Consider the following 24,072-nt stretch of genomic DNA (forward strand, 5'->3'; position numbering starts at 1 on the left):
TTGCACTACTTTTCACTACTTTCTTTAAACTCAGCTCTTTGACCGTCAGTCCTAACCTCTGCTCAAGTGGTGTGGCACTGACCTTTAGCCGGTTAACGTTCCTATAAATCCCTTCAGTCCGCTTTTGATAAGTTATATGCGTTATGTTACTTGCTAATAACATTCCTATCTAATTTCCCTGTGACGATACAATCTTTAATTCTCTTTATTTCTCTATAAATCTATCTGTGTATGAGGCGAGGGTTGCTGTTGATTGACAAGTGAACTTGGCCTGCACTTGGCCCAGATCCCCAGTTGTACACAATGGTCTCCTGCGTCTAGCACATTTTCTGTTCTCTCTACAGAACCCACTGGATGCTGTGACACTAGTGGCCTATAGTTCAGCTCCTCTTAATCAATATTCCTTCCACCACCTATAACCACCCCTCAAAAAAAGTGAACACTTGGTACCGTTACTCACTGACCGAACCATGGAACCTGCGGTTCAGAGCGCACAGAGCGCGGTCGCTTAAGCAAGCGTACGCTGACGACTGGTGACCGACACAGGGATTTAGCTCTGGACCCTGATCTGTCCGAGCAGCAACAACAGCGGTATCCTTCGGCGGGCCTCGCTTCCCTTGCAGGCGCGCGCACCTGTGCGCAGGCGCCACCGCTCTCGCGCATTCCCTCCCTCGGGCACGCGCTCGGTCGCGCGCACTGAAATCGTCCGCCTGAGGAGTGGAGCCGCCTCCGCCTCCGCCCGCCCCCAGACTCTGCCAAGGCTCTGGAGGTAGAATTCACCATCTCCTCTTTACTCTAGTTAGGTTCTTCATACCACCCTGAATGCCCTTTCTTCATTTTGAGCGGTCTTGGACCAGAGAGTCACATAAATCGGGTTAGAATTTTAACTTGCGGTTTTGACAATGTGCTTTTCTCTATCCAACAGGTTACTGAATATTGTCAAGGCAATAATTGCCTGAGCAATCTGGCACTGGTTGCTCATACAGCTTGGCATTTATAGTGTCTATACCCCTCATAATTTTGTATGTCTATTCTTTGGAACGATTGAGAAGAGAGTTGATAAAGTCCTTAAAACTCAACTCCTCAGGTCTTGGCAACATCCTTGTAAATTTTCTCTGTACCCTTCCAACCTTACTTACATCGTTCCTGTTGGTAGGTAACCAAAACTAAACAATACAGTACAACAAATTAGGCCTCATCAACATCTCATTTTCAATATAACATCCCAACCCCTGTACTCAGTGTTTTGATTTATGAAGGCTAATGTGCCAAAAGCTTTTTTATAATATAATCCTATCTATGACGCTGCTTTCAATGAATTATGAACCTGTATTCCCAGATTCCTTTGTGCCCACTGTTCACTGTGTAAGACCTACCCCACTTCGTCCTACCTAAGTGCAACATTTCACACTTGTTTGCATTAAATTCTATCTGCCATTTTTCCAGCTGGTTCAGATCAAGTTGCAAGCTCTGATACTCTTCCTCACAGTCCACTACACCCCCAATCATGGTGTCATCTGCAAATTTGCAAACCACATTATCATGTAGATCATTGATGTGACAAACAACAACAGACCCAGCACTGATCCCTGCAGCACTCCACTAGTCACAGGCCTCCAGTTGGAGGGGCAACTACATACTACCACTGTCTGGCTTCTCCCACAAAGCCAATGTCTAATCCAATTTACTACTTCATCTTGAATGCCAAGCAACTGAACCATCTGACCAACTTTACATGTAGGACCTTGTCAAATGTCTTACTAAAGCCCATTTAGACAACATCCACTCCCTTGCCTTCATAAACTTTCCTGGTAACTTCCTTCAAAGACTCTGGTTAAACATGATCTATCACGCACAAAGCCATGTTGACTATTGATAATTAGTCCAAGTCTATCCAAATTCTCGCATAAGTGGTACTTTAGAATATCTTCCAATAACTTTCCCCACTACTGATGCCAGGATCACCAGTCAATAATTCCTTGGTTTATTTTAGAGCCTTTCTTAAACAGCAGAACTGCAGCTATCCTCCAATCCTTTCGTACCTCACAGTTGCTAAGTTAAATACCTCTGCTTGGGCCCCTGTAATTTCAGCACTCGTCTCCCACAGGGTCCAAGGGAACATTTTGTCAGGACTTGGGTATTTATCCCAGCAATGTTACTCTTAGGGAAATTGTTACGGATGTGGACTTGAAACAGGATGCTGACAATGGTTCACTTCTGGCCAGTGAACATGAACGTGTAAGCTTTTGTAGACATAGCATTAGTGGCCACAGTACATGCTTATTTAGAGATAGCAAGTGAATGTGCAGTCAGTCTGGATGAGTATCTAGTGATCTTCCAATCATGCCACACAAGTTGCAAAAGGAAGCATGGCAGGTCTATTACACATCAGATAAGTGCAACTGAAAGAGCAGGTGGATCATGTGATGGCTTGCACCCCAAAAACCCTCTAAATCAATAAATAATATATTTAATTGGGATCTTATATACAACTTATCTGCTGTTTCCCCATTATCAAAACTCATACATTAGCATTCTTTAGTTCAAGTGCCATCAAACATGCTTTAAAGTACAAACTTTTGATATCAAGCAGACTGAAAGGTATAATACAAATGCAGGATTTTTAAGTAATATATGAAATGCAAGGAATGTAAACATAAAATGTAAGTAAATTCTATAATGTATTTAGTAACACAGCAAAAATAGCAACATATTAATATTTGAATGAAAATTAAGCCCACATGTGAACATTGTGTTTTCCCAGCGTATATGACAAATAAATTCTTATCGGGCTTCCAGTGGGTACAGATATCAATTGTAACTGACAATTCAATGATAAACTCTGCCATCTTCATCAAGGATGATGCCTGGGCATGTCTAGTCCAATGGTATTTCAAACCCTAGTCATCCATCCCACCTGATTTGTTAGTCCTCATCCAGTCAGGTTTTCCCTCTCCCACCTTCGTTACAATTGAATTCCAGTTCTTACTAAGAGCGAGACTTTTGTCTTTGTTAATATTAATTTCTTCTAGTTTTATTTCAATGGCCTCCATCAACAGGCATTCCCAAAAGTCATTGGCGTGGCCTAGTTTTGTGCCGAAGGCAATCATATGGCCATTGCAAATGCAATGTTCTGCTACATTGATTTCTCTGGGTACCACAAACAGATGTACCTTTGTGCTGATTGATGGGGGTTTCCACTGTGCATCCTATCTGGCTGAAATACGCCTGGAGTACTGTGTGCAGTTCTGGTTTCCATACTTAAGGATATACTGGTTTTGCAGGCAGTGCAGAGGTGGTTCACCAGGTTGATTCCAGGGATGAAGGGGTTAACCTATGAGGAGCAATTTAGTCACCTGGGTCTATACTCTCTGGAATTCAGAAGAATGAGAAGGGACCTTACAGAAACATACAAAATTTTGAAAGGGCTAAGATAGAAGCAGGAAAGTTGTTTCGATTGGTAGGTGAAACTAGAACTCTGGGATATTGCCTCAAGATTCAAGGGAGATTTTGGATGAAGATGAGGAGAAACTGTTTTTCCCCAGAGAGTGGTAAATCTGTGGAATTCTCTGCCCAGGGAAGTAGTTGAGGCTTCTTAACTAAATAGATTTAAGATAGACTTTTTACATAGTTGGGGAACAAGGTGGCACAGCAGAAGCCCAATTGGATGAGGACTAACCAGTTCGGAGGTTCGGGTGATGGAGGTCTATATACCACCAGATTAGACATGCCCAGGCATCATCCCTGATGAAGATGGCTGAGTTTGTCATCGAAACATCTGTTAAAATTGATACCTGTACCCAGTCGAAAGCCTGAGAAGAATTTATTCATAATAAAATTAATTTAAATTTACTTGGGACACATCTTAGCATAAATAACAAAGTGTAGTCACTAATTTAGCCAGCTAACCCCTAAAATCACAAATATCCTCAAGCAAGTTACAATTAAATACAATTGATGTTGAAATTGATGTTAGGTATCATTTGTTTAAAAAAAACAATCAACTTTAAGTCTGATACCCCTCATCAGAAGGGAGAGGGTGTTTATTTTTTCCAGTGGAGAAGAAACCACATTATGGATACGAAACTTAGTGAACTAGATTGGAAGTGTAATGAACAGTTGCTTCATATGAACTGCTTTGATCCCTGTATGAAAGATAGAAAATAACTGCATGGCATTTAGGATCCAATGGAATAGTGGTAGATAGTCCGAGGAGTTGCAAAAAGGGTGATCCCTTCAAAATTCTGTGAGGTGAGGCAATTGCACATCTGGTAGTGGAATCTTGTTGGAAATTGCAATGGCTGAACTATTTTGATTGTGAGGCTGGTACTGTGGAAAATAGGATCCAGGGAAGTTCTATTCTCAACCCTTCTCCTGATAGGCAGAGCAAGAATAGTATGGGAAAATACTACTAATGCAATCAAGGGTTTTGTCTATATAATTGTGAAGGGGAAGGAGGCAACTTTTAGAAGCTATCTGTGAGGTGTGTTAAAATCCTGATTGCCACAGATGACGAATATTACTAGGTCGTTTAATCATGGCCTGACCAACACGAACTAGGGTATATTTCAGAGAACAATTGTTTAAGAATCCAAATAGGATGTAGGGCATAGAGCACTGCAAAACAGAAACAGGTTCTTTGTTCTATCTAGTTCCATCAACCTGCACCTAGACAACAGCCCTCCCATCCATGTACTTTTCCAAAATGCTCTTAAATGTTGAAGTCAGACCCACATCCACCACTTCTCTGTTGGCAGTTCATTCCACACTCACAACCCTTTGTGTGAAGTACCCAAATGCTCCCCTTAAACATTTTACCTTTCAATCTTAATCTCTGACCTCCAGTTTTAGTCTCACCTAACCTCAGTGGAAAAAGCCTGCTTGCATTTATCCTATCTATACCCCTCAATATTGTATGCTTCTATCAAATCTTCCCTAATTTCCCTACACTCCAGGGAATAAAGTCATAACCTAATTAAACTTTACCTAGAACTTAGGTCCTCACATCCTGGCAACAACCTTTTAAAATCTTCCTGTACCCTTTCAATTGTATTTACATGTTTTCTGTAGGTAATTGACAAAAACTACACACAATGCTCCAAATTAGGCCTCACCAACATCTTACAAGCTTTAAGACACCAACCCAGCTCCTGTATTCAATACTTTGATTTATGAAGGCCAATGAGCCAAAAGCTCTCTTTATGACCCTATCTTCCTGTTAAGACTATCCTCAAAAGACTTTCAAGAAATTATGGATTTGTAGCCCCAGATTTTCATGAAATAAAATGAATCTCTGTATAAACACTCAATTCACCATTAAATTTAGGAACGTTTAAAGCAGTCCAAGTAATCAACGTTGCTTAAATGTACATTACCTACATTTTAAGCAATTGTTTATCAATTTTCAACAATATTTCTTTCATTCGAGGGCAAAAACAAATACAATTTTTCTAGATAATTTAGACATATATTCTGTATGTTTGCATGAACAAAGAATTTAATATATTTTTTAAATCTGGGAGTCCTGTAAGTACACTGCTAACACTGCATCCATCTTGACCAGGTCATCAAGCTACATTTTTTTCTAAAAAGCTAACATAATAACTTGGCCAATATCTACACTTCGGAAATTCCAGGACTACAAGTCATTCAGGTCATTATTTGACATTTTGAGTAAGTTTGCCAGAAATAGAACAAAAATGGAATTCTTAAACTTAGTTAAACAGCAACCTAACACAATCAAGAACTAATACATAAGCATGTAAAATATCAGTAATAAAGTACAAAGGTGAAAGTTTGTTTGGGGAAGGCCACATAGAAAGAAAAACATGAAAAACAAGTTATAATTTTTTTCTGCCTACATCAGCTAGATTTGTTGCAAATCATTATCATGTGTTTTAAGTTATTTATTGATACCAAGGCCAAAAAAGCAGTCTAGAATTTATTTTATTGAAATAAAAATCAAAGCAAAAATGACAATACTTTCTTCCAATTCATAATCATTCCTGTATTAAGCTTGAAAACAAAACGTTGAGCAAAGTTAAACCTCAAAAAATATTTAAGTCAAAAAGTCATGTAGCATTTCATAGTGTTCAAAGGAGCATTATGGGCCATCAGTTAATTAGTTTTAAAGCCAGACCAGAGATTACTCTAAGGAAACATGCAACATAAGTGCTTGAAGTATAAATAAAAAGCAATGCAACTTAACATGCCATATTGCAAATATAAACAAAGCCAAGTGTCAAATTTTAATATCTAATACTCTTTTATAGTTGGCAGTTCTATTTAAAATTTAGGAAGCAAAGTTGACTTGTACTGAAGAGGTGCCAAATGCTGACATTATAATCTTTTTCTTCCAAATGTGGATCACAATGTTTATTGCAGTGACAAGAAGTATATTCCTACTTCCAAAAAGTGAAGTGTTTCGGTTAATAATGGTATGCCAAAATAGTGAGGAGAAATAAACTGAATACTTTGAGATTTTAATCTATTACTAAGTAGTGAGCTCACACTGCAGACAGCATGCAGCTAGGAAAATGCTAAAGAGAAAATGGAGATTTGGTCTCCTTTACAGCCACTATAAAAGACTTCCACAAGAATTCTTGGAACAGAAACAGCCATTGCTTTAATGTTAATTTCCAGTTTGCTTTCAAAATCTACATTAAAACACATGGAAGGTGCAATGTGATAATGCTAAACAAAAGTTAAACACATTTTAAAATGAAGTTACTGGTTCCCATTATTTTCTGTTTCTGAACTCAAAAGACTTGATTTAAAAACAAATCAATCTTCAGCAATAATGTGGGTCTGATTCTTAACATGCATTAAAGGTAAACTTTATACACAAAACTGGACCGACAAGTTTAATATTAAACAATGGCTTACAAAATATTTTAACAAAACTTCAATGTATTTTTCTGATTTATTTTTAAATACAACAAGCACAGACATTGTCAGGTTACAACACTTGGAAAACAGATTGCTGCAAACCCAATTTATGGATTCAATATTTGAAAAGGTTAAGGCATTTCATAACAATATACCAGATCAGTTCATTGTTCTTTCAACCATAAAATGCATTAAAATTTATTCAGGTTGGATAGTAGAATGAATAATGAAGATGTTTTGTGGGGACTTAACTTTCACCATCAGCAATCAACGAATTAGCAGAAGTATCTGGCTACCAAATTGTTATAGTTGGATTGATAAATCTTTAAGTTGGACAGTCATCTTCAAGTTGCCATGTTATGCTAATTTCCACTATGCTAATGATGATTAAACACTTGACAACTAAAGACAGACTAAAAGTTAAAATCAAGATAATAAGGTCCATTTAACTTCCCATAAGCAAGAGTGGAAGTAACAGAGTCCAAGTACTCTTTATATGTCCTGAGCTCTTGGATCAAAGAGTGGAGTAAGGATATTGTCTTCAGTTGTTTCTTCGAAAGGTGTAGTGGGCTGTGGTTTTGGCTTCTTGAACAGCAAGGGCAAGTTTTTGATATGTACCTCTTTTTTGAACTTCTGCCCAAGTGGTTTCTGAAAAGGACAGAAAAAAGGTTAGTAAGGTTAGTTTTCATAGAGTTCTAATAATTATTACTCAGCTATTCAATTTAGGACTAATTATACACCAGAGTATGATTTTCAATGAATTACACACAGACCTCACATAACAATACCCCACATATCAATGATTTGTTACAATGTGGTTATTCAATTCTTAATTTAAAATTTTTTAAATGACAAAATTAAATCTGAACAACATAATTTCTCAAGAGCAGTCAACATTACAATAAACTTTCAATCAGCCAATAAGAGCGCCTTACATACACTCTGGAGCACTCACAGCCAAATCATATATTTGTTCATGCTCTGCCTCCTCCACATGTGTAAACGTTCTTGCTCCCTCACCAACTTATTCAATTATTTTTCACCCATGTCTGGAAAACAACCCACAACTTCCAGTGAGGGTAGTACATCTAAGATGTATAGGAAAAGCATTATGCTAATGCTTTGATGTGAACCCACAAATGATAACAGCGTTTGGAAGCTGGTAAGCATCAGGTTGATGTTAGCGCCTCTAAAATTTGCAATGTTCTGCGATAATCACCCTGACTGGGAGGGAAGTAAAAAGGCAAAGAGAGATGCTCTCAACATGACTTCCTGTTACCAAGAAAAGCTCCGTCAGAGGAAACTTAAGAAAAGGCAGTCAAATAGAAACATAGAAAACATAGGTTATATTTATATGGTTATGGTTATACTTATATGGTTATATTAAGGAAGTTATGGAACCTATGACAATTAAAAAGGTGGAAGTACTGGCGCTTTTAAGAAATTTAAAAGTGGATAAATCTCCAGGTCCTGACAGGATATTCCCCAGGACCTTGAGGGAAGTTTGTGTAGAAATAGCAGGCGCTCTGACGGAGATCTTTAAGATGTCATTAGAAATGGGGATTGTGCCGGAGGATTGGCGTATTGCTCATGTGGTTCCATTGTTTAAAAAGGGTTCTAGAAGTAAGCCTAGCAATTATAGACCTGTCAGTTTGACATCAGTGGTGGGTAAATTAATGGAAAGTATTCTTAGAGATAGTATTAATAATTATTTGGATAGACAGGATCTGATTAGGAGTAGCCAGCATGGATTTGTGCGTGGAAGGTCATGTTTGACAAACCTTATTGAATTTTTTGAAGAAGTTACGAGGAATGTTGGCGAGGGTAAGGCAGTGGATGTAGTCTATATGGACTTCAGCAAAGCCTTTGACAAAGTTCCACATGGAAGGTTAGTTAAGAAGGTTCAGTCGTTAGGTATTAATGCTGGAGTAATAAAATGGATTCAACAGTGGCTAGATGGGAGATGCCAGAGAGTAGTGGTGGATAATTGTTTATCGGGATGGAGGCCGGTGACTAGCGGGGTTCCTCAGGGATCTGTTTTGGGCCCAATGTTGTTTGTAATATACATAAATGATCTGGATGATGGGGTGGTAAATTGGATTAGTAAGTATGCCGGTGATACTAAGGTAGGAGGTGTTGTGGATAATAAGGTGGGTTTTCAAAGCTTTTAGGGAGATTTATGCCGGTTAGAAGAATGAGCTGAACATTGGCAGATGGAGTTTAATGCTGAGAAGTGTGAGGTTCTACATTTGGGCAGGAATAATCCAAATAGAACTTACAGGGTAAATGGTAGGGCATTGAGGAATGCAGAGGAACAGAGAGATCTGGGAATAACAGTGCATAGTTCCCTGAAGGTGGAGTCTCATGTAGATAGGGTGGTGAAGAAGGCTTTTGGAACGCTGGCCTTTATAAATCAAAGCATTGAGTACAGAAGTTGGGATGTAATGTTAAAATTGTACAAGGCATTGGTAAGGCCAAATTTGGAATATTATGTACAGTTCTGGTCACCGAATTATAGGAAAGATATCAATAAATTAGAGAGTGCGCAGAGACGATTTACTAGGATGTTACCTGGGTTTCAGCACTTAAGTTACAGAGAAAGGTTGAACAAGTTAGGTCTCTATTCATTGGAGCATAGAAGGTTGAGGGGGGATTTGATCAACGTATTTAAAATTTTGAGAGGGATAGATAGAGTTGACGTGAATAGGCTGTTTCCATTGAGAGTAGGGGAGATTCAAACAAGAGGACATGATTTGAGAGTTAGGGGGCAAAAGTTTAAGGGAAACACGAGGGGGTATTTCTTTACTCAGAGAGTGATAGCTGTATGGAATGAGCTTCCTGTAGAAGTAGTAGAGGCCAGTTCAGTTGTGTCATTTAAGATAAAATTGGATAGGTATATGGACAGGAAAGGAGTGGAGGGTTATGGGCTGAGTGCGGGTAGGTGGGACTAGGTGAGATTAAGAGTTCGGCACGGACTAGGAGGGCCGAGATGGCCTGTTTCCGTGCTGTGATTGTTATATGGTTATATTTATAGAAAACCTACAGCACAATACAGGCCCTTTGGCCCACAAAGCTGTGCCGAACATGCCCTTACCTTAGAACTACCCAGGCTTATCCATAGCCCTCTATTTTCCGAAGCTCTATTTAGCCATCCAGGAGTCTCTTAAAAGACCCTGTCGTTTCTACCTCCACCACTGCTGCCAGCAGCCCATTCCATGCACTCACCACTCACTGTGTATAAAACCTACCCTTGACATCTCCTCTGTACCTACTTCCAAGCACCTTAAAAATATTCCCTCTTGTGCTAGCCATTTCAGCCCTGGGAAAAGGCCTTTGACTATCCACGCATTAATGCCTCAAATTTCAATATCGACTTGAAGAACCCGCCAAAGTTAGAGGAGGGCTCAAAGCCTGGTCCTTCCTCTAATATATACCACCAACTGCTTCCCTCCGCTGCTGCAATGAGTTGCTGCTCCACTGGTTAGGTCAATTTGTGTATTTGTTACTCCACGAATAACTGTGTATACATAAAATATCATGTATCTGAAGTTTGATATTTTTTTTTAAAAACAGGCACACGTCTATTTTCATAACTTTATAGTGACCCTGCATAGTGCTCCACCTCTAAGGAAAGCATCCTCAGTGTTGAGTGGGGTCTGAGTGTACTGAACAAACTTAGTCACCATTGAAGAACATTGCAGCTCAGGAATCACAATGGCCAAATGTTTATATTTTTGTCAAAAGACATCCAACATAAACATAAGAGATTCTTCAGATGCTGGAAATCCACAGTAACACATACAAAATGCTGGAGGAACTCGAGTCAGGCAGCATCAACATCTTGGGTCCAAAAAGTCGATTGTTTATTCATTTCCACAGATGCTGTCTAAGCTGCTCAGTTTCTTCAGCATTTTGTGTTACATATCCAAAATGCAAATTCTGCCAAACAGCATTTTTTTACTATCCATGAAAAAAGTTTGTATTTATCAAACAAGGCAAACGTAAAACTTACTGATTGAAGCCAGTTAGGTCAGAATGCGATTTCAGTTCCACGTTCAACACCATTATCCCAGACCTTGGCAAACAAACTTCTACTCCTCAGTCTAAATACACCATGGTACACTGGGTGGTGGACTTCCTAACCAACAGACCTCACTCAGGAAATAAAACATCCTCAACATTGTCCTCAAAATGGGTGCCCCTCAGGGCTGTGTACTGAGCCCACCATTGTACACTCCGCTCACACAATTGCACAAACACCCAAGTAATCACATTGTCAGATTCACCAGTGACACAACAGTGGAGACTAAACAACAATGAAAAGGCCTATAGAAAGGAGGTGGAAGAGCTTGACACTTGCTGCCAGGCAAATAGTCTCTTCTTCAATGTCAACAAGACAAAAGGAGATTGTTAACAACGTCAGAACTATCATCACTCACATCTCTCTTTACATCAGTGGCACAGCTGTGGAAACTGAGCAGTTTCAAACTCAAAGGAGAGAAATTCTGCAGATGCTGGAAATCCAAGCAATACACATAAAATGCTGGAGGAACTCAGCAGGCCAGGCAGCATCTTTGCAAAAGAGTAAACACAAACAAGAGAAAATCTGCAAATGCTGGAATTCCAGGCAACACTAAGTTCTGACGAAAGGTCTCAGCCCAAAACATCAACTGTTTACTCTTCTCAACACATGTTGCTTGGCCTGCTGAGTTACTCCAGCATTTTGTCTGTTGCAGCAGATTCAAACTGCTTGGAGTGCACATCTTGAATAACATATCCTGGTCCCAGAACACATCCTATAAGCTCACCACCACTTATACTTTGAGGCTGAAGAGAGCTGAACTATGCACAAAAATACTCACTACCTCCTACAGATGTACAGTAGTGAGCATCCTAGCATGTTGCATCACTGCATAGTATGAAAACTGCACTGTGGCGGTCAGGAAAGATCTACAGTGTATAGTCAAATTGCCCAACGCATCGCTGGTACCCACCATCAAGAACACAAATCCAGAAAGGTTCCAGAAATATCATGAAGGATCCCCACCCACCCAGCCCATGGATTGATCATCCACTTCCATTAGGGGGCAAGCTGCTACATAGCACTAAGACCATCAGACTCAAAATCAGTTACTTTCCCCAAGCAGTAAGATTGATCAACACCTCCACCCACTCACCCACCACCAACATTTCTTGTCAGTCACTTGATGGACATACAATCAATGTAAATAAGCTATTGTGGCGGCTCATTTCCTAGCGTATGCGAACCGACTCACAATTAGATAGCCTACGGGGGTTTGCGAGCACAGAGCTTTGGAGCCTCTTCGCCATGGGGGGCCGGTTGACAGAGGCTTAAAAGTGAGGCTGAAGTTTTCGAATAAAGTTTTTCCTTCGACTGCAGTTACTGACTCCGTGTCGTAATTTTAGCGCTGTTTGTAGCACACCGCTACAATTGGTGACCCCGACGGTCCAAACGATTTTTGGACCAGAAATGACCGACGCCGCCTCTGTTCATGCGGTTTCGTTGACACTGCCGGGTTTCTGGACACAGCGCCCGGACCTATGGTTCCAGCAAGCCGAAGCCCAATTCCACGTTCGCCGGATCACCTCAGAAGACACCCGCTACTACTACGTGGTGGGCTCCCTCGACCAGGACACAGCTGCCCAGGTCGCGGAGTTCGTACAGTCGCCCCCGGCAGACGGCAAGTACACGGAATTCAAAGCCCTGCTCCTCAGGATTTTCGGACTCTCACGGCGCGAGCGGGCTGCCCGTTTACTGCACCTGGATGGCTTGGACGACAGACCTCCATCGGCTTTAATGAACGAGATGTTGTCTCTGGCCGAGGGACACACAGGCCTCATGTTTGAGCAGGCATTCCTGGAGCAGCTGCCCGAGGACATACGCCTGCTGCTGTCCGACGCGGATTTCAGTGACCCCCGGAAGGTGGCAGCCCGGGCGGACTTGCTGTGGAACGCCAAAAAGGTGAGCGGGGCGTCCATCGCACTGATCTCCCAGCCACGCTCCCGGCAGCAAACCAGTCCAGGCCCGGCCGCAGAGCCCACTAACCCCCGGCCCAATGACCACTGGTGCTTCTACCACCAGCGGTGGGGCGCAGAAGCCCGCCGTTGCCGCCCGCCCTGCAAGTTCCCGGGAAACGCCAGGGCCAGCCGCCGCTGATGGCTACGGCGGCTGGCCATCGGGATAGCCTCCTGTATGTGTGGGATAGCAGGTCGGGACGCCGCTTTTTGGTCGATACTGGGGCTGAGGTCAGCGTTTTACCTCCGACAAGTTACGACACTCGCAGCAGGGCACCGGGTCCCCCCCTGAGGGCCGTGAATGGCAGCACAGTAAGGACCTATGGCACCCGTCAGGTGCAGCTACAGTTCGGCCCCAGCCAGTTCACGTGGGACTTCACACTGGCCGCCGTAGCCCAACCGCTTCTGGGTGCGGATTTTTTGCGAGCTCACAGCCTGCTGGTTGACCTGCCCAGGAAGAGACTGGTACACGCCGAGACCTTTCAGACGTTCTCCCTGGGCGCGGCCCAGTTGCCAGCCCCTCACCTCGGCTCCATCATGCTGTCCGACAACGACTTCACCAGGGTCCTGGCGGAGTTCCCATCGGTTCTGGCACCGCAGTTCACAGCAGCCATGCCCAGGCACGGCGTACAGCACCACATCCCGACACAGGGACCACCCCTCCATGCCCGTGCTCGGCGGCTTCCCCCGGACAAGCTCCGACTGGCGAAGGAGGAGTTCCAGAGAATGGAGGAATTGGGGATCATCCGGCGGTCCGACAGCCCCTGGGCTTCCCCCCTGCACATGGTGCCCAAAGCGACGGGGGGCTGGAGACCGTGCGGCGACTACCGCAGGCTGAACGAGGCTACCACACCGGACCGCTACCCTGTGCCGCACATTCAGGACTTTGCGGCAAACCTGCACGGCGCCCGGATCTTCTCCAAGGTCGACCTTGTCCGAGGGTACCATCAAATCCCGATGCATCCTGACGACGTCCCCAAGACGGCTCTCATCACCCCGTTTGGCCTCTTCGAGTTCCTCCGCATGCCGTTCGGCCTGAAGAATGCCGCACAGACGTTCCAGCGGTTAATGGACGCGGTGGGACGGGACCTGGACTTCGCGTTCATCTATTTGGATGACATCCTCATAGCCAGCGGCAGTCGTCAGGAGCATCTGTCCCACCTCCGTCAACTCTGCGCCCGACTGAGTGAGTACGGTCTTACAATCAACCCTGCCAAATGCCAGTTCGGACTTGATACCATTGACTTCCTGGGCCACAGGATTACTAAAGACGGGGCAACCCCTCTGCCCGCTAAGGTAGATGCGGTCCGCCACTTCCCCCGACCCACCACGGTCAAAGGCCTTCAGGAATTCGTAGGTATGGTCAATTTCTACCGCCGCTTCCTCCCTTCAGCTGCCCGGATCATGCGCCACCTGTTCGCCCTGATGTCGGGTCCGAGCAAGGACATTACCTGGGACGAGGAGTCCGCCGCCGCTTTCGTTCAAACGAAGGAAGCTTTGGCTGACGCCGCAATGCTAGTACATCCCAGAATGGACACCCCTACCGCCCTCACAGTGGACGCATCAAACACGGCAGTCGGTGGGGTGCTGGAGCAGCTCATCGCAGGTCGCTGGCAACCCCTGGCGTTTTTCAGCAAACACCTGCGGCCACCCGAGCTCAAGTACAGTGCTTTTGACCGGGAACTGTTGGCGCTCTACCTGGCAATCCGGCATTTCAGGTACTTCCTAGAAGGTCGGCCCTTCACCGCGTTCACGGACCACAAACCGCTTACCTTTGCGTTTACGAAAGCATCCGACCCCTGGTCATCCCGCCAGCAACGCCACCTGTCCTACATCTCTGAATACACAACGGATGTCCGGCACGTCTCGGGTAAGGACAATGTCGTGGCGGATGCGCTCTCTCGCCCTACCGTTCATGCCCTTTCCCAAGGGGTAGACTTTGAGGCACTGGCAGAGGCACAGCAGGTAGATGAGGAGATTCCGAGTTACAGGACTGCAGTCTCTGGTTTGCAGCTCCAGGACCTCCCCGTGGGCCCAGGTGAGAGGACCCTACTCTGTGACGTCGCCACCAACCAGCCCCGTCCGATCGTCCCCGCAGCCTGGCGGCGACGTGTTTTCGACTCCATTCATAACTTGGCGCATCCCTCCATCCGGACAACTGTCCGGATGGTTTCCAGCAGGTTCGTTTGGCACGGACTCCGCAAACAGGTCAGTGAATGGGCCAGGACGTGCATGCACTGCCAGACGGCCAAGGTTCAGCGGCACACCAAAGCCCCACCGCAGCAGTTCCATCCCACCCACCGGCGTTTCGACCACATTCATGTGGATATCGTGGGCCCCCTGCCAGTGTCGCGCGGAGCGCGTTACCTCCTGACTATCGTGGACCGGTTCACAAGATGGCCAGAGGCGGTCCCGCTCACCGACACCACCTCCGAATCTTGCGCCCGAGCCCTGATCGCCACCTGGATATCCCGCTTTGGTGTACCAGCCCACATTACCTCCGACAGAGGCGCCCAGTTCACCTCCAGCCTGTGGTCAGCTATGGCCAGCCTTTTGGGGACTCAGCTGCACCACACCACTGCCTACCACCCACAGTCGAACGGGCTAGTGGAGCGTTTCCACCGTCACCTGAAGTCGGCCCTCATGGCCCGCCTGCGAGGAGCCAACTGGGCGGACGAGCTTCCCTGGGTCCTTCTCGGCATCCGCACAGCGCCCAAGGACGACCTGCACGCCTCGTCGGCCGAGTTGGTATACGGCGCGCCCCTGGCCGTCCCCGGGGAGTTCCTACCAGCCCCGAGGGGGCAAGAGGAAGAACCCGCTGCAGTCCTGGGCAGACTTCGCGAGAAGCTCGGTAACCTGGCCCCCATACCCACTTCACAGCATGGGCGGCACCCGACCTGCGTGCCCAAAGACCTACGGAACTGTAAGTTTGTGTTTGTACGAAGGGGCGGGCATCGGCCACCGCTGCAGCGGCCATACGAGGGGCCGTTTACGGTGCTCCGGAACAACGGGTCCACGTTCGTGCTGGACGTTGGGGGGAAGGAGGAGGTTTTCACGGTGGACCGCCTCAAGCCGGCCCATGTGGACCTGGCGCAACCGGCCGAGTTTCCGGCGCCTCGGCGCAGAGGCCGACCTCCCAAGCAGGTTCTGGCCCAGGCTGTGGACATTGGGGGGTGTATCGCCGGTTCTGGGGGGGGGTTATGTGGCGGCTCATTTCCTAGCGTATGCGAACCGACTCACAATTAGATAGCCTACGGGGGTTTGCGAGCACAGAGCTTTGGAGCCTCTTCGCCATGGGGGGCCGGTTGACAGAGGCTTAAAAGTGAGGCTGAAGTTTTCGAATAAAGTTTTTCCTTTGACTGCAGTTACCGACTCCGTGTCGTAATTTTAGCGCTGTTTGTAGCACACCGCTACACTATCTTATATATTTCTATTTACTGTGTTTTTTAATTAATGTTTTCTTTATCTTATTGTGTTTTGTTGTGCTGCATTGGATCCGGAGTAACAATTATTTTGTTCTTCCTAACACTTGAGAAATGGAAATGACATTAATCAGTCTTTAATATTAAGCAATCTCAAATTATTTTGGCATAATCAGACAGTAAATATGGATTGAAGCCAATTATCTTGGCATTTTATTTATTACTGATCAGACAATGGATGAGGCTTCAGTGGTTTGAAGCTAAAAGAATAAAACTGCACAAGATTGTTCTTCCTGTATGTTTAGGAATGTAATTTTGTTTGCACAGTGTAGTGAAGAGAAAGTTAAAAGAAACTAAACACCTTCCTGCCATCTAACAAGATGTATCAGGACTGTGACAGAATATTGTCCTCTTCCACTGATGTACGATTTTCCAACAATACTTAGAAACGTAGAAAACCTACAGCACAATACAGGCCTTTCATCCCACAAAGCTGTGCCGAACATGTTCCTACCTCAGAAATTACCTAGGGTTACCCATAGCTCTCTAGTTTCCTGAGCTCCATGTGCTAGCCATTTCAGCCCCAGAAAAAAGCCTCTGACTATCCACACGGTCAATACCTCTCATCATCTTAAAAAACCTCTATCGGGTCACTTCTCATTCACTGTCGCTCCAAGGAGAAAAGGCTGAGTTCACTCAACCTATTCTCATAAGGCACGTTCCCCAATCCAGGCAACGTCCTTATAAATCTCCTCTGCACCCTTTCTATGGCTTCCACATCCTTCCTGTAGTGAGACAACCAGAACTGAGCACAGTACTCCAAGTGAGGTGTGACCAGTGTCTGATATAGCTGTAACATTACCTCTTGGCTCTCAAACTCAATCCCATGATCGATAAAGGCCAATGCACCATATGTCACAGAGTCAACCTGCGCAGCAGCTTTGAATGTCCTATAGACTCGGACCCCAAGATCCCTCTGATCCTCAACACTGCCAAGAGTCTTACCATTAATACTATATTCTGTCATATTTTTCCTACCAAAATGAACCACATCACACTTAACTGGCCACTTCTCAGCCCAGTTTTGCATCCTACCAATGTCCTGCTGTAACCCGACAGCCCTCCACACTATCCACACCTCCAACCTTTGTGTCATCAGCAAATTTACTCACCCATCCCTCCACTTCCTCATGGAAGTCATTTATAAAAATCATGAAGAGTAGGGGTCCCAAAACAGATCTTTGAGGCACACCAATGGTCACCGATATCCATGCAGAATATGATCTGTCTACAACCACTCTTTACCTTATATGGGCAAGCCAGTTCTGGATCCACAAAGCAATGTCCCCTTGGATTAATGCTGATAAGTGTGAGGTGCTACATTTTGGTAGGAATAATCCAAATAGGACATACATCGTAAATGGTAGGGCATTGAAGAATGCAGTAGAACAGAGTGATCTGGGAATAATGGTGCATAGTTCCCTGAAGGTGGAATCTCATGTGGATAGGGTGGTGTAGAAAGCTTTTGGTATGCTGGCCTTTATAAATCAGAGCATTGAGTATAGGAGTTGGGATGTAATGTTAAAATTGTACAAGGCATTGGTAAGGCTGAATTTGGAGTATTGTGTACAGTTCTGGTCACCGAATTATAGGAAAGATGACAACAAAATAGAGAGAGTACAAAAAAGATTTACTAGAATGTTACCTGGGTTTCAGCACCTAATTTACAGGGAAAGGCTGAATAAGTTAGGTCTTTATTCTTTGGAGCGTAGAAGGTTGAGGGGGGACTTGATAGAGGTATTTAAAATAATGAGGGGGATAGATCGGGTTGACGTGGGTAGGCTCTTTCCATTGAGAGTAGGGGAGACTCAAACAAGAGGACATGATTTGAGAGTTAGGGGGCAAAAGTTTAAGGGTAACATGAGGGGGAATTTCTTTACTCAGAGAGTGGTAGCTGTGTGGAATGACCTTCCAGTAGAAGTGGTAGAGGCAGGTTCGGTATTGTCATTTAAAGTAAAATTGGATAGGTATATGGACAGGAAAGGAATGGAGGGTTATGGGTTGAATGCGGGCCAGTGGGACTAGGTGAGTTTAAGCGTCGGCATGGACTAGAAAGGCCGAGATGGCCTGTTTCCGTGCTGTAATTGTTATATGGTTATATGGTTGGATCCTATGCCTCCTTACTTTCTCAATAAGTCTTGCATGGAGTACCTTATCAAGTGCCTTGCTGAAACCCATTCCCATTACATCTACTGCTCTAACTTTATCCTCACATACTCAAAAAATTCAATTAGGCTTGAAAAGCATGACCTGCCCTTGACAAAGCCATGCTGACTATTCCAAATCATATGCCTCTCCAAATGTTCATGAATGCTGCCTCTCAGGATCTTCTCCATTAACTTACCAACCACTGAAATAGACTCACTGGCCTTTAATTTCCTGGGCTATCTCTACTCCTTTTCTTGAATAAAGGGAACAACATCCGCAACCCTCCCAATCTTCCAGAACCTCTCCTATCCCCTTTGATGATGCAAAGATCATCGCCTGAGGCTCAGCAATCTCCTCCTTCACCTCCCACAATAACCTGGGATACTCCTTGTCCGGTCCTGGTGACTTAGCCAACTTGATTCTTTCTAAAAGCTCCAGCGCATCCTCTTCCTTAATATCTACATGCTCAAGCTTTTCAGTCTGCTTTAAGTCATCCCTACAATCGCCAAGATCCTTTTCTGTAGTGAATATCGAAGTAAAGTATTAAGTACATCTGCCATCTCCTCCATACACACTTTTCCACTGTCACACTTGATTCGTCCTATTCTTTCACGTCTTATCCTCTTGCTCTTCACATACTTGTAGAATGCCTTGGGGTTTTCCTTAATCCTGTCTGCCAAGACCTTCTCATGGCCCCTTCTGGCTCTCCTAATTTCATTCTTAAGCTCCTTCCTGCTAGCCTTATAATCTTCTATATCTCTATCATTACCTAGTTTTTTGAACCTTTTGTAAGCTTTTCTTTTCTTCTTGACTAGGTTTACAACAGCCTTTGTACACCACGGTTCCTCTATCCTACCATCTTTTCCATCTCATTGGAATGTAACTAAGCAGAACTCCACGTAAATATTCTCTGAACATTTGCCACATTTCTTCCGTACATTTCCCTGAAAACATTTATTTCCAATTTATGCTTCCAAATTCCTGCCTGATAGCCTCCTATTTCCCCTTATCCACTTAAACACTTTCCTAACTTGTCTGTTCCTATCCCTCTCCAAAGCTACGGCAAAGGAGATAGAATTATGATCACTATCTCCAAACTGCTCTCCCACTGAGAGATCTGACACCTTACCAGGTTCATTTCCCAATACCAAATCAAGTGCAGCCTCTCCTCTTGTAGGCTTATCTACTTAAGCGTGACACCATTCTGAACACTGTAACCCATGTAACTGATACCGCATCCACTATCAACTGCACAGTGGCTCATTGTGTGCCATCTACCAAATACATTGCACTTACTCATCTAAGCTGTACAAGTTGTTACTCATCTAAGCTGTTCTAACCCCTCAAAACCTGCAGCCTCACCAGCAAGGACAATCAGAGCTAGAGAAGCATAACTAAACAGACAATTTTATGAATTTATAGTTCAATTATCATTACATTATTAAAATATCACATCCAATGTCAAAGTCATGTTTTGGGAACTAGATCCCCCACTTACCCCAATGCAGCCAGTCAAGAGTTTCTTAAAAAGATCTTTTCTCTTCTTATCGCCCATTTTATGAGACGATGGGTTCAGAAGTTTTATATCAAATTGATCCAAAGCATCACTAGAGATTTGCGGAACCTGCTGCATCACTGTTTTTAACTCAGGATAACGTGGTCTCTATAATAGGAATTTAAAAAAAAAAATTAGTTAAGTAGTTGGTTTTCTGAGGCCCCTCAAAGCTCCTGTGAAACTGCATGGAAAATTTGTTTAAAGAAGTGCTGTAAAACATAATAGTGAATTTTACAAGCACAAACAAGAGAAAATCTGCAGATACTTGAAATACAAGTAACACACAAAATGCTGGAATCCATAGATGCTGCCTGGCCTGCTGAGTTCCTCAAGCATTTTGTGTTTGTACTTCTTAAAGCATCCAAAACAACACAATCACAAATTTTTTCTGGAATTGTACAGAGACAGGCAAGGAAAATATTCAATATTAAAATTCTCCATATCCTATTTTCAATTGTGTGGCCTCCATCGGTCGTGGTCGACCATGGATACTGCGCCTCTAGTAGTCACTAATTTGTCGAGCAGCTTCGACTGTGGCTATTGAGGCCGATCCTGGAACGGCAGGCTCTGCCACAGTTGCTTAACACTGATTTAAAATATACAAGGAATCAAAGATATAGTGAGAGAACAGGAACAGGGTACTGAAGTAGCTGACCAAGTTTTAAATGGTAGAGCAGGCCCAAAGGGGCAACTGACCACTGCTCCCATTCTCCATGTTTTTAAGAAACATTAGAGTATATGGCACAAAGTTGAAAACAGTCATTAAATAGTTGAAGAGAACTCAGGAAGGAAGAAGATAATATATAAAGCAAAGTTTTAAACAAACAATAGACAGCATCGTCAAGTAGGCAATAGATATGCTGCCTCACAGCGCCCGTAATTCAAGTTTAGTTCTAACTGCTGGCTCAAAGTCAAGGTTCAAAGTAAAATTTATTATTAAAGTACATACATGTCACCACACACAACCGAGATTTTTTTCTGTGAGCATTCTGATTAAATCTATCGAACAGTAACAGTAAACAAGATCTGTAAACAAATAGTGCAAATGCATTTTGCAGAGTTTGCAGTTATAGCAATAAATAATGAGCATGAAATAACAAGATAAAAGAATCTTTAAATGTGAGTAGTTATCCCCTTTTGTTCAAAATCCTAATGGTTGAAGGATAGTAACTGGTCTTTAACCTGGTGGTGTGAGTCCCGAGTCCTGAGTCCTTGTGCTGTGTGTGTGGAGTTTGCAAATTCTCTGTGACAGTGTGAACTTCCCCCAGGTGTTCCAGTTTCCTCCCACATTCCAAAGGTGTGCAGGTTAATGGGTGAATTAACCACTGTACGTTGTGTTGGCAAGTATTAGTATCTGGGAGGGAGGAGTTGATCGAAGTGTGGGAGAAATAAAATGGGATCAGTTTAAGTGGGCACATGATGGTTGGCAGAGGCTCAGTAGGACCCATTCATGAGATTGGTAGACCTAAATCCAGAAAACAGAGTTGATGGATGAACATACCTGGTTAAAACCAAAGCAATTTACAAGACTGTGATGGTTCCTTGAACAACCAGTCAACCACTGGAGACTTACCCAAGAACAAAATGGAAAGCAACTCCATATAACAAGATTTTATAAGGAAAGGCAACAAAAGGTCACTACAAAATTTTGGACCAATGAAAGAAATCCTTTCACTTAATCAATCTGCACTCTAACTTGATGTTCAGAACAGTCTATCATTTAATTGCAGATTGTAGATCTTCTATTTGCAAATTGACTACTTTCTTCCTTACACCAATAAAGACACTTCAAGTACACAACTCTGAGCATCCAAAATTGTGAGAATTGCTATGTGAAAGTGTTTTATTTGCCAAGTGCTTAAAATAAAGCTATTCCACACAGTGAATTCTTCATAATATTCAAATGGAATTAAGATTCTACAATGTTAATACACTTGCCTATCAGTTAGATGCTTACCAAAGCCTCATATATCATGAAAGCAAGATTAACCAATGCTGCAAGGCAACCTTCATGTTGTCCGTGCATCTGTAATCCACGAAGCACATTCATGAAAAACCAACTTGCTGCATCAGAGTGTAGAGTTGCAGACAACACCTGAAAGCAAAAATAAAAATACAAACTGATCTGTCAAATAGAAAGCAAATACCACTTCTTTAGGGGCAGAGAATAGAAACAAAGTTCATCTGCACCTTGGGAAAGCATGAAATAGCCAGTGAAAAGTACAGCACAGAAATGTGCCCTTTGGCCCACCTTGTCCGTGTCAAACCATTTAAGCTGCCTACTCCCATCGACCTGCACCAGGACCAGAGTCCTCCATACCTCTGGTACCCATGTACTTGTTCAAACTTCTCTTAATCATTGAAATCAAGATTGTTGTGCCCCACTTGTGCTGGCAGCTTGTTCCACACTCTCACAACCTTCAGTAAAGAAGTTTCTCCTCATGTTCCGTTTGCACTTTTCATCTTTCACCCTAACTCATGACCTTCCAAATTCAGTGGAAAAAGCCTGCTTGCATTTACCCATCACACCCCTCAATTTTATATACATCTAACAAATCTCCCCTCGATCTTCTACATTCCAAGGAATAAAGTCCTAAGCTGTTCAATCTTTCCTTCTAACCCAGTTCCTCCAGTTCCAAGAACATCCTTGTAAATTTTCTCTGCACTCTTTCAATCTCATTTACATCTTTCCTGTAGGTAAGCGACCAGAACTACACACAATGCTCCAAATTAGGCCTCACCAACATCTTATACAACTTCAACAAAACATCCCATATTTTGTACTCAGTACATTGATTTATGAAGATCAATGTGCCCAAAGCTTCTTTTTGAGCATATCTACAAGTAACACTGCTTTCAATGAATTATGGACCCATTTCCCAGACCCCTTTGTTCTACTGCACTCCTCAATGCCCTACCATCCGCTATGTTAGACCTACACTGGTTGGTCCTACCAAAGTGCTGCACCTCACTTGTCTACATTAAATTGTTTTCCTCCAAGTTAATATAGTATTCTGAAGTCTGGCATAAATACAGCCATATAATAGGCCAGATCAATCTGATAGACAGTAGTCATCTGTTCGGGCATCAGAATGTCTCAAACTTCAATGCATATTCAGCCAAACATGAATGCTTGAGGTCAAGCAGGAGGTCAGATCCCAGCAAAGATAATCTCCATGGTTAGGCTCACCAATGAACCCAGAAAAAAATGTGCAAGCTAAGGAAAGAGATGGTTTGCACTTTGCACCTAGCTGCTCAGTATAACACAAGAATGACAGTGTGATCATTAGCATGTTGAAAGCTTGTTCTCTCAACTATCTCACAAATAATCTAAAAAAACTGTCACCCAAGGCCAGTCACTCAGAACCTGATCTACCCCTGAGCTGCTTCAAGTTCAGCTTGTCCAACCCTCTGCATCTGGAAAAAATGCACAGGTTGTGGATATCAGCAGGGAATATGGTTCAGGACAAAATTTCAAAGAACATGTTCATTTGACTATGTTACGAGACAGACTTTGAAATCTTTGGTTTTCTCGACGTTGGTAGCCATGAAATTAAAAAATGATGTGACATCAGTATCACTATATAGGTGATACTTGCAGTTGTAATAAACACTAAGTATAACCAGTAATTTCTGCAACATTTTGAAAATGCACTGCTTGTGAAGAAACAAGAAAAATAAATGATTTACTGTAAAAGAAATGCTAGATGCTGCAATCTCAACTAGAAACAGAAGGTGCTGGAAATAGTCAATTTCAACAGAAGTCTATAATTATTCCATTAATATATAGAAAACATGCTAAAACTATAGCTAAGACTGCTATAATTTTATCACATTTTCTATTAATTGTTTACTCAAGACCACTCAAGTCAGCCCTGATGAAGATGCCCGAATTTGTTATCAAAACATCAGTTAAAATCACTACCTGGACTGAGCTGGAAGCCCAAGAAGACTTTATGTGCC

The 24,072-nt window shown here is 43.4% G+C and overlaps 2 protein-coding genes across 8 annotated transcripts in view; both read right to left on the minus strand.

The window, feature by feature from the left end:
- Positions 1–675, minus strand: part of LOC132402718 (CAP-Gly domain-containing linker protein 4-like) — a 332,263-nt gene extending 331,588 nt beyond the window's left edge. For 2 of the 7 annotated variants that reach the window (XM_059985681.1, XM_059985679.1), the window contains exon 1: positions 465–673. In XM_059985681.1, coding sequence (XP_059841664.1) covers positions 465–663 — 199 coding nt within the window. In that variant the 5' untranslated portion in view covers positions 664–673. Of the gene's footprint in view, positions 1–450 lie in introns of all 7 variants that reach the window. The other 5 variants (XM_059985683.1, XM_059985684.1, XM_059985680.1 and 2 more) reach the window with 4 other exon arrangements.
- A 5,253-nt stretch (positions 676–5,928) lies between these two features.
- Positions 5,929–24,072, minus strand: part of LOC132402722 (exportin-5) — a 114,568-nt gene continuing 96,424 nt past the window's right edge. Inside the window, exons 30-32 of the mRNA XM_059985688.1 lie at positions 22,067–22,204; positions 20,053–20,217; positions 5,929–7,536 (exon numbers count right to left, since the gene is read on the minus strand). Of these exons, the coding sequence (XP_059841671.1) occupies positions 7,381–7,536; positions 20,053–20,217; positions 22,067–22,204 (459 nt within the window). The 3' untranslated portion in view covers positions 5,929–7,380. The remainder of the gene's footprint in view (positions 7,537–20,052; positions 20,218–22,066; positions 22,205–24,072) is intronic.

The sequence above is a fragment of the Hypanus sabinus genome, chromosome 12 (genome assembly GCF_030144855.1).
Source record: "Hypanus sabinus isolate sHypSab1 chromosome 12, sHypSab1.hap1, whole genome shotgun sequence".
Lineage (NCBI taxonomy): Eukaryota > Metazoa > Chordata > Chondrichthyes > Myliobatiformes > Dasyatidae > Hypanus > Hypanus sabinus.